Here is an 11,740-nt window from a genome sequence, read left to right as displayed (position 1 = left end):
TGATGATAGCGTGAGGTAATTTTCAAACGAGATTTCATCAACTTCCAAATCCGTCATTGCTTGTAAGTTGGATCTCTGCTAAAAGATATCCCGGTACCCTAAATGTGTTCTTCTACCGCAAATATGGCTTCTTCAAACTAACCTCTGGGCAGAGAGTACTGTATCCTGTCTCGTTTAGGTAAAAACATTTTTAAGTGGAGGGCATCATGTCAAGATAATATGATGGGGCCATTGCTTGCCCTAACAGTGTGTCGGCTGGGAAGCATCCCTTTAGCTCTTGAAAGGTCCCTGTATCAACTTTTATGTTTCAGCACCTTGGGCTATAGCACAGAGGATTATTTTACTACAAATTAATCCGCAGACACAACACGGTCAAGTCAAATTTCACGGTGGTGCCAGACAAATTCATTGTTCGAACTACCTGGGGAAGAACATAGTAATGTACAAACTAAGTTCCACCAATTTTTGTTCCAAAAGGCCACTCCAAAAAACGGCGTCACAGTCGCACGTAACACAACTGACTAAGCAAAATCCGGTTTAAGGGCCTACACAAAGATTAATCTAGGCCTCGAGCGGACTTCTAAAGTTTTACGGGTTGCATCACAGACAGACAGAGAGAATAAAGAGTAGAATGATATTAGAATACACAAGACAGACATGTAGATTGTGTGAAGGACCTTAGTTCTGAATCTGTGTTGATGGGTTAACTAAACTGAGCTCTTTGATGGTTTATTCAATAAGCTTCTTGATTGGGGAGCCTTCTAGAATTGGACAGTGACACAACTACTCAAATTGCTGTAATTTGTTAACCAAGAAACAACTCTTCATGGGTGAGCAGAAACTGCTTTTATTTCCATGAAAAAAAACTAGTAGATTTGTTCTTAGTACGAAGGTTGACGTAGATCTATTCGTCTTTCATCGGTCGAGGCAGTTATATCACACGAACAAATATTACACTATCCAGCTACCTCAGAAAGCTTCATTTCGACTGAAAATCACTTTGTGTGACGAATAATGTTTCTTGAGAATGAAACCTTGAAGCTGAAACCTAAAAATAGGTCACTACAAAAGATGGTATTTCAATTTTTATCGAACCAACGGTCTCGATTGCTGTTTTGTCGCCATAGCGATATAAAGTTTTGTAATAGCAATTGTTCCGGCGCATATGCTAATCAGGCCAGATAGTAAGACAGTCGGTTTTTCTTAGTGAAGTGGATGTAGACTGTTATACAGGTTCGCCATTATGGTTTCATTTTTTTATGACGCTAATAGGCTACGATAGTAGTTAGCTGGGGTATTCCTTCTCTTGGGTTATTACTGCACCAGTGGGGCCAAACAAGATTCCTTAAGACGTTGGTTGATACAGATCGTCCGGCGTAATATGTGCCTGCTTTTTGTCGGCTTTCCACGTCTTCAGATTTCTTTAGTCAAGTTTCCTGTTCATGAACTTTGATTAAATACCTTCCAATAGGATGCATGATAATGACAGTCAAACCAATCGAGTTTAACCTCATCCCGGTATTTTGATATCCAAAGCAAAACTATGGATTGTGTAGCAGAAGCGACCTCAGAAACGAAACTAAATGGGGCCCTCTTACTAAAGTCTTTGCAGAGATTTTGGTGACAGGCTATAGGACACACAGAGCTCGATCCAGTTTTAGATGACTCGGGATTCTGCATGGATGTCTTATTAATCTCGTGAAAGTCAACATTTTCTACTTGGTCTAGCAATTATTCTGCACTATACTGAGAAAAAACTGAATGAAGTTTAGCATCTTTGCCGTGGCGACAAATGACTCGTGAGAAATTAGCCTTTCACGTGAACCCTTTCTTGTAGTATGCTTCTGGCACCCATTTGTACCCAGATGATCAGGACGCGTTCCATTTTCCTCAATGTGTAACTCCAAAAACCAAGGTAGAAAAAGCTACCCCGTGTACCTAAAACGTGTGTTCTGAGAAGAATTTCTCACTTGTTACGCGCACATGATCCAGGCGTGATTTGTCTAGCTTTAGCATCCAATCAGAAAACGCGTCCGTGTTGCGGATAGTACACATGCTCAGAGCCAAAGACTGGTGAGTGGCGACTGTGCGGTCAGCTGCAAACGAACCAATCAGCACAAAGCACTGAACACCGATCACTCAGCGAAAGTGACTTTATGGATATTGGACACCACAAGAATCTCAAGGTTGTGGGCCACGTTATCTGCCGATAGGCTGTCCGCTTCTGACTGAGCATACTGTTGCTTCACTGCATGGATTTGTCGTGTTAGCTACGGCTTGGTCACAGGAAACCAGAAGTTGTGAATTTCGAGTTAAATTGTCGGGACTGATTTGCATACAACGCGTTATTCACAAAAGCCTCAGTGGATGATACGTTTAGTACACAAAGACTGAATGACACTACTTTGTTGTGCCGTAACCCATTCACCGGAGGAAGAGAATGAAAAGAAGGCCAGAAAAGTTTCCCGGTCCATCAACAAAAGATTAAAACAATCCCAGAAAGCCGACTGGAAATGCCTGAAATTGCTTTTGCTTGGTAAGTTTATACCATCAACTGTAGCTGAAGCTGGCGTTTACTGAGAGCATTTTCCTTTTAGACATGCTTGACAAAGGCTTTATGGTTTTGTCAATCTCTTCGTTTCTTCTCTTGTACGAATTTTACCGCTGACCACAGTCCATCTCAAGCTAAATTTGTATCCAAGCGTACTGTGCAACATACAACGTGAAGTTATATGCATCGTTTGATTTAAATAGGTTTATCGATGCTTAGAAATTACTTTCAAAAATCTCAGATGCCATGTGCAGCCTGTCTTGGATGGTTTGATTTTGATATCATCTGAACAAAAGGCTAGGATTATTTGAGCAATCTGAAACAACTTAATCAAAGGTTAAATAAAATGTATTTGCTCATACTATGAGATATTTTAGTTTGGTAGTTTACAAGGTAGCGCAACAAGCGGTAAATTTTTAGCGACTATTCTATTTGGACGCGTGTAAGGCAAACGCTTATGAGAACGTCTAGGAAGATTGTGTGATTACATGCCTAGGTCCACCCATAAGTTTGGCAAAAAGGTTTCGTTTTGAGCGTGATAGAATGAAGTTAAAAAAAACTTGCCGCAGTGTTGTGAGGCACCAGGTAGGCTATGTCGTTACAACCGGGGATAATGGTACAGACCTCACTAAACCATAATTATTGGTTATTTAAGGGGAACGGATACGCCTGAATCATCGTGCTTGTTTTGATATCGCATTACAGCGCGATCATGTCCGGTTATCGATTGCCCCTCACCCTCCTGTTTTCTGTTAGCTGGGCTGTCATCACGTGTTGATTGATCATCCACTCGTTGCCGGTACTTGTAATGTCGAAATGGGTATCCACCCACAGGAAAATTAGTTGGGTCTTCTTGAGCAGACTTGTGACAAAACAGCATAATGTCTAATTTAAGGTGAATCATTTGCAAAAGAAAATTGGGCCAAGAAAAATGGAATAAAGATATACGGAATATCAAACACTTTACGGAGCGGAATTACCACAACAGCTGTCCAAACACACGTTATTTTTTGTGAAAATGCACTCGGTGGAAACATTTTTCGTGCATCGTATGACCACATGCAAAAAAAGCTTATTAGTATTTTCTCCCAACGACAGGTCTCGTTTCATTGAAAACGACTAGATAGGTGTGTTTCTTAAATGATCGCCGAATTCAGCTCAGAATTGGAAATCAGATAGAGCATGCAGGGAGTTAAGCGCTGCGTTGCAATTTGCTATAGTTGCGAACTAGTAATATCGCTGACCAGCAGCTCGTGGTCGAACAGTTTTGTTCAGACCATTAGCCGGGATGTGGCGGGTTCGAGCTTCTATCTAGAATTGAACCAAAGAAACTTGGAGGAAGATTTGCGTACTACAGCCATTTGTGGATATATATGGAGTACTTTATTCGAGCACCATTTAAGCCTGACATTAACGAGATTTTAGGTTGCAAACGGATGTCTGATTTCGTAAGTTGGAAAACGGCATAAAATCAACCTGCGCAATCTTCACAGTGTTATTCGGCCCTGACTTTCAGTAAAAATGCCCCAGAATCCAACTAGTTTTCTCCCAGATACAAGTCAAACTGTAATCACGAAACCAGTTAATCTTGTAGATGTTTTCTTCTCATCCACAAACCTAGTATAAAACTAGTCATACTAATAGAGATAATGATAGGTTTAACGCTCTGAGTTTGCATTCAATTTTTGGACATTTGCCTGTTCCATAAAGCACATATTGCCACAAGTATATCGTCTTTGAATGTCCAGTGTGCTCACCCAAGTATACTTTTAGTATGGTTCGCTCTTAACTCTGCACAACGGCAACATGTGTAAGCGTCTTTACTAGGTAACCACTATAGTTGAATACAAAAGGAGTCTTTTACTCAACAAAAAAATTCGCAAATAGAGATCTACTCAACGCTGTTGTTACGTAATCTCTGTAATTTCTGTAATCTCTGTAGCTACAGTGGTGTGGGCGAATTCATCTCGCAAAGATCCACTACAACCAGGTTATGATGTGCAAAAAAGTGAGGATTGCTGCTCAAATTGCTGAAGCCATTTTTTCCTGGGTAACGTCCATTTAAGCAGATGACCTCTAACATAGAATAAAATAAATGAGTAAATAAATAAATAAATCGCGCAGCTGTGACACCCTTTTGGTGCCTGGCTGCCATACCAGAAGGAGGTAAAAGTGCTGGGATACTGTCAGATTGCGCAAACATAGACAGGGAGAGTCGAGAGGCAAAGGTTCCGTTTCGAACCACAAAGATTCCGGTCAGCACTTCGCACTTTAACCCGTCTCGCCCTTCTAACATAGGATGCAATTCACAGTAAAATACAACGTGATCCATCAAAACATGAGGGCAAAACCACCCCACGGTTTCTCTTCCCTATTAACCACATTCTGATATGAATTGAAATACAAATTGTCAGCAATTTACTTTTAAAGTGGTTCGTTTCTGGGGAAATCATAGGCCACAAAAGTTTTCAATTATCAAACAAACGTTGAGTGACAGCAGAAAACTAACAGGAAAAATGAAAAACGTCCACTTTAGAAAGTAGTATCTTTTGCAAACGTGCATGATAGCAACGATGGAAGTTGTGACTTAATCGTACACAAAATTCAACACGCTCTGCACATTGTTTAGGTGTTCAGAAACAAACATGTTTCGTAACTTCCATGTCGTTCGCTTACTGCTTGGTTACCCTGTTTTCTGAATTCATGCCAGTACATTCAATTCATACTGTACTGACAATTGCTGGTGTTACCTGTATTCGAGCAGCACGCGCACTGGTGGTTTATCGGATGGCAGTTGATCTGTCCGCCGGGCTTGGCAGTTGGCTTGCAAACGTTTCGTCCGCAGTCGAGAAGAAATCTTCGGTGTGCAGTTGAGTGGCGCACTGATTCACAGGTTAAAACGCCTGATGGAATGCACTACTTAAAGGAAGGGAAATACTCACAGTTTCAATGAAATTACTCATTGTCTTTTGTTACTTGTCTTAGGAAAAGTTGCTGACGGTTCCCGTTTCATTAACCCGAATGTCATACAATTCGAAAAAAATTCACCTGATAACATATCAATGACGATCCATTAGCGGAAAGAAGTTAATATCCATAATTGTTTTGCTCGCAATTAGGTCAGCGACGTCACATGTTCAGATCAGTAACGACCTGTCAACCTACCTGACAGCAGCATTTCGTAAGTGTGCTTTCAGTGTTCTTCTAAGTGTAATGTAACGAATGAAACATTTACGCAGCACATGTAGACGGCTAGTCGAGCATATGGTCTGTGATTTGATGGATTTGCGTGCTACAGTCAGTCCATGACTATCGTGAAACTGATTTCAGTGATCTATTCGGATATTCATGTAAACTCAGAAGAAATTCAAGAGCTGGAGGACGTCTTGCCTTCATGACCAATTCACATAGGTTTTGCCCTGACCACTGGTCATTATGAATTCCGTCTATCTGAGTTTGGCATGTTCATAGAGTTTTTGCGGTCAAATCAATTTTAAAAAGACATCCAGGCACACTGCTTACGCTCTCCTTGGGGATTCACAAACTGATGACAATACTGCGGTGCTCTACGCTAGGTAACGAGGACTGAGCTAAAATTATACAGTTTACACGTATACCGCACCAGAGAAACAGCACCTTTCTTCACCATCAACCATGGGGAATTCGTTTTGGTTGGAACTGTTTAAACTGAAGGTTAGTGAGAACGGATTTTAAAACACTGAACGTGAAAAGAAATTGCGTGGAGAACGCTTCGAAGTAGAAAAACAAAGTGCTTAAGAGTCATTCAATTACAAAATGCTTGGGACAAATTGGGTAGTCATCGTTTCAGAGGTTTGGCAAACAATCGGTGGATTTGTTGCTGGGCAACGTTTCGCTTTCGACACAAAAACTTTTTCAGGCCAAGTGAGTAAGTAGGTTGTTTGGGTTTTAAGGCAGTCAGGGATTTCTTATGACTAGACGACTTGATCAATGCTAGGTGTTCAGTCTGGTATTCCTGTTTGTTGATTAGTGGGATTGACCGACATTTACGATAGATTGGTTAAGGGAAGAAGTTGCCTTAATTTTGAATCCGGATTTTTCGGCCTTGCTTTTTCATTCTAGGACGCCTTAATAGAATACTCCTCTTGAGGTCGTTCACATATTTCGTTCGCCTGTTTTCCTCGAAGGGTGCCATGGAAATTGGTTCCGGGATGCGGCTGGAGGTGGTTAATTGCATCTTACTCTACTTGGATTTTGTACTTTTGGACCATTTCGCTGCTAACTGCACACTGTCTCGTGTCATCTCGGCTGATCTAAGACCGCTCTCCACACGTTTGCAAGTTCTACTCCCTCTACTCTATTCACACTGGGATGCTTGGCGATTTCCACCGCCTCAGCCACCAGTCCCTGTGGCGTGAATATTAAACCCCGTCTCAAGTCGGCTAGTCATAAGAAATCTCACAGACTGGTCCTCTAAATGTCTTAAAACCCGAGCAACCTACTCACTTACTCACATGGCCTGACGAAGCTTTTGGGTAAAAAGCGAATCGTTACCCAGCGATAAATCCACCTCGCTGAAACGATGCTTAAAAAGCGGTTTTTAACACACGATGCAGGTCAACTCATAGAGGCAAGTAAAGCGGTACTGCTGTCAGTTAGTGTGCCGGTGTTTCATATTTGTGAACTGGCTGATGATCTACGAGAGTGATGGTTAGTTCGGCTAAGATCCGGTGCGCCACTGTGCGGTTATTTGTTTCACACACATTCCAATTGTCCACTGACTTGTGTGGGAAGCCTCCATATAGACGACAAATCGAATTAATCACTGCGGCAGACATAGTCGGGAGTTAACTTGATTTCCCGGACCTAGGTTTATGTGCATCCCGTATGTGAACGGAAGCCAAACTTTTTGGTCACCTGTAAATCTGTTTTTTTTGGTTTATGTTCATTAAGAAACGTTTGGCTGCATTGACATAGTCTGAAAAATACTGATTGCGCAGGGATTCACAATTTGATACATTGCGCTTCCCCATTCGCTGAACATTGTGAGTAGTGACACACTTGGAGTTATGTGGTGGTTGGATAGATTTTTCACCGATTCAGATGCCGCAGTTTGATTTTATATGTTTTAAGGTATGCGTTGACTGTTGTACAGCCCTACATGGTATCAGAGATTTCGGTTGAATTGGCTCTTGATCCTCCGACTTACCCCAGTCAATTAGGCGCTTTAATGGTACTTATCTGGTGATGGTTCCCTTACTGAAGATTGAACAACAGCAAGTTTCATGCATACTAAAGCTTCGTTTATCTGTGTTTGGAACGGACAAGTTAGACACAGAGCTGGAACTCTCGGGAATTTTCCGCGTCCAGTTGGTTTTCAGTGCTAATTGAAACGTTTCTTAAATTCTGCAGATCATCTCGGGACTTGTGGAAAAACTTGCTTTCTCCAGAAAAAACTCTTGATGTGTTTCGTAACAAAGCATAGAAGATTTTGCCTGGAGCAGTCACTTGGTGACTCTCAAGTGATAAGCAATCGGTCTGAAAGATACACTTTTTCATACCAATTACCTGAATAAGTTTGTTTATTGTTTACACAAAACGGTTGTTAGGATGCTATAGTTAATACCGCATTCACTGGCTTTAGGATAACGTCCTCCTAATAAACAGTAAATTTCTTCCTGTTAGTTGACCCAAACTTCAAAATAGAGTCTACTTACTTTTACATCTGGTAGCACTAGAAGCACCGAGGCCAGCATCAGAAGAGTTCTGACTAATTTGACCTCGACAGCGTAATCTGTTGCAGACCATGGCTTCTAAACTTAAGGTCTTTATGTGGATGAGCATGTGAACTTGCCTTCATGCCATTCAGAGCCAAAAATTAAGTCCATTATGCGATTCATCGTAGGCCTTTTCGGTCATACGTACACGGGTAGGTTTGTCCTGAATGACATAAAGATACCTGTGGGAGGAAAGGAAGTGCCCATCTAGATTAAGGAATTAGGATCGACAAAACCACCTCCAGTGACTCATTATGTACTAAATGTCTTCCACCACGATACTATATCATCAGCTAGACATGCTAGATTAGTCCCGTGGAATGAAGAAACTGTTCGTACATTTCAGGAATTCGGTCTGAAGTATCAGCTGTTCTGGTCAGTCATCAACTTTGCAGTTTGTGTACTGGTGAAACTCTATGTTGCTGGTTTCAACTTGACTCCGAGGGTCACAATGAAAGTCAGCTATTCATCGGATCATCTAGATGAGACTTATAAATTACAGACTGTAGCTTTCCGACCAATCCAATGTCGATTAGTTGTCAGACCACGTTATCAGCTGGTCAGAATAGGTCATAGTGCGCAGTTTGTAACTAAACGGATAGATGTTCACTTGCGACTCAGCTTCACCTGAATCAATAAAGCTTGTAAAATTAAGCACTATCCATCATCCTAGAATCAACCAGCAGAAAAGACCCGATCAGGCCTCAGCGCTTTACTGGCCGGGTTCGATCCCCTCAGGGGCGCAGTGAAGCTGACGAAAGGCTTCTTGTTTAATCGCCCAGGTTAAGCCATCTTAAGTTTTTTTTAATTTTATAAATGTTTCTTAAATAATAACTCTTTTGATATATTCTTCTAGCAGAATTCTCTTAAGTTATTGGGAGGGAGGTTATTTCAGTCCAAATGTCTGCCCAGATAAATAAGAGATTTAGTCAAATATTGACAACTTGGAAGCACAAAATTTCCTTGGAAAGATTTCAGCTGGGAAGTCAACGTAGGTTTCTGAATTACCGCGGTAAAAAAAGGCGAAGATAAACTTTCATAACTTAAGAAGAATCACGGGTGTTGTATGCGTTTACAAAGGGTGCTTGCGATAAGCACCCTTTTTAGCCGAGGGAATGCTTTTTAGAATTTATTGGGATTCGGCCTTTTCACCTTCCAAATTCGGAACTTTTGATAACTTTTCTTCCAGGTACGGGAGAATCAGGAAAGTCCACAATCCTGAAGCAGATGAAAATTATTCATATAAACGGCTATACAGAATCGTAAGTGCTTTGAACTATTATCTGCTATACTTTTTGTTACTATCACGTTCTCCAATCACAGCGCAATATCAATTTTATCCATAATTCTAGTATAAAAATTTCCTTCTACAATGTTAGATATAAATGGTTAATGAATAAATTTAAATAGCACCACCACAGTCATATTGCAATATACAGATGAGCCACTCAGCTAAGTACACATACAAATTCAATATCACACACTGTAGAGTTTATATTTGAGCGGAAGCTCAGAGGGTCATTCCAACCTTGAATTCGTTACCAATAGTTTTGTTTGTCTTATAACACGATTTAATAAACATGCGCCATAATTTTCTTCAATAAGTTGCCCCCAAAACAGGGTTAAAACAAACACTATTATATTCTGCTCAGCCTATTCCGGTCGATGGCCTAAGTGTAGAACATCTGAACGAGTCAATTAAAGGAAACGTAATATTGTACGGCAAAAAAGACAGCGGTATGCATCAAGTGACGTTTTGCACTCGTTGAATCGCTCTTGGTTCCTAAACGGTGGGTGTCTCAATTATTATTCAAAAGGTTTCTCATCTTCACGGTATTCATGAAAAATAGTGGGGCTGACCTTGAGATGCCAGACAAATGGTGACCTAGGGAATTCTGATGAATTTCGCTCCATTTAAATCCCTATGGTACAAGGGTGCCTGTTTTGTTAGTTGGCCAATCTTCAAACTGCGCTACAGTGTTTGTGAACCGAGCGTTATTATCAGTCATTCTGGCATTACAAATTCTACTAGAGAGATACAGTAAAAATCTCCGCGTAATCCGTTGTTTGGCTTTTGAATACATAAGCAGCATTTGTTCTGTTAAGCTCCTTGCAGATGACTGTTCATCTCATGTTACCAAGTGTTATGAAGTTCCATTGAAGACCTGATTCCATTCACTTCAAGATGACAAACGTCTTAAATTCAAAGAAAGGCATCTTCCTTATTTCTGCTATCATGGGCTAAGCTTATTGATGCGGAAACCTTGTGGAGCCCAATATATATTACTATATTATGTATATAATATATTATAAGCGTAAACTATGTAAAATAACAGCAAACTATATAGAATAAGTGTTAAGCAAAGCACGACACCGTTCTATATCGACTGCAGTGAACTGAGTCACTGCTAAGTCATACGCACAGTCGCAAAACAGTCAGAGATCGTGGTCGTGCGAAAAATGTTCCTTAGCCCCGAAAAAATCAAACAGAATATTTCGCAGTAGTGTGGTGTACTGGTACAACCCACGGGATCAAACATTTAGTGTTTGTATAGCTGGTGTACTGGTTAACTTCGAAATTCAAAGATGATGTGATATTTCAGTTGGAAACCATCTGGAAAAAATAATAGGAACCTTAGTTGTAGAAAATATTTTTAGCCGATGTTCTTATCGACAAATAAACCTGTTGGGCGAAACTTTGTGACACAGTTTTATGTTTTAATATCCACCATAGACAACCACTTCTGTTTTTACTTACTGATTATTTCTTAGTTCAAAAATTAACCTTTTGAGTGGATATATTTTTTTTCAGTTCACTCCAAACCAACACCTACGCAAACGTGCTGCGTAATTATTATTATTTGTTAAAAGACTTGTTTATGGTCCACAGCTACCTGTGGATAACCGATAAGTGTACGTAAATTTGCCATTTCAATGAGTAAACTAATGTAACAGAACTTGATTCTGCTCCGACATTCACCCTAAAATTTCTCGTAATTTTCACACCCTCATATCAGATGATGTTGCTCAGGTTTTAGTCCCTTTAAAAGTACCGAAAATCAATGGTGTTTCTGAAAATTGTTTACTGCTGGGGAGCTTTTCTTGTTTGAATTGCTGTCGGAATAAAATAAACAAGCTACCTCTTACCTGAATAAATGACATGAAGTAGATCGGATTGAAGAAGCCAGTATGAATATAATTTCTCTCTGCCGTTTCTTCAATCTGTCTTTCGACCATCGTCCCAGTATTAAATCGATGACGCTTAAGTGGAATCTGTTGTGCCATCTGGGGTTGACCAGCCGACCATTAGTCTGAAGTTTCGAAGTTTCGTGTGCATTCCGCATCTTAGCGGCGTGTATAATATAATATAATATAATATAATATAATATAATATAATATAATATAATATAATATAATATAATATAATATAATA

The 11,740-nt window shown here is 40.3% G+C and overlaps 1 protein-coding gene across 1 annotated transcript in view; it reads left to right on the top strand.

Moving 5' to 3' along the window:
* Positions 1–2,204: 2,204 nt before the first annotated feature.
* Positions 2,205–11,740, top strand: part of T265_00318 (hypothetical protein) — a gene marked incomplete at both ends in the record, with an annotated part of 111,270 nt that continues 101,734 nt past the window's right edge. The window contains 2 exons of the mRNA XM_009164063.1: positions 2,205–2,536; positions 9,497–9,569. Coding sequence (XP_009162327.1) covers positions 2,395–2,536; positions 9,497–9,569 — 215 coding nt within the window. The remainder of the gene's footprint in view (positions 2,537–9,496; positions 9,570–11,740) is intronic.

Source organism: Opisthorchis viverrini, assembly GCF_000715545.1.
Source record: "Opisthorchis viverrini unplaced genomic scaffold opera_v5_3, whole genome shotgun sequence".
NCBI lineage: Eukaryota > Metazoa > Platyhelminthes > Trematoda > Opisthorchiida > Opisthorchiidae > Opisthorchis > Opisthorchis viverrini.
The sequence above is the reverse complement of the archived record's forward strand: the minus strand, read 5'-3'. Positions and strand labels throughout refer to the sequence as shown.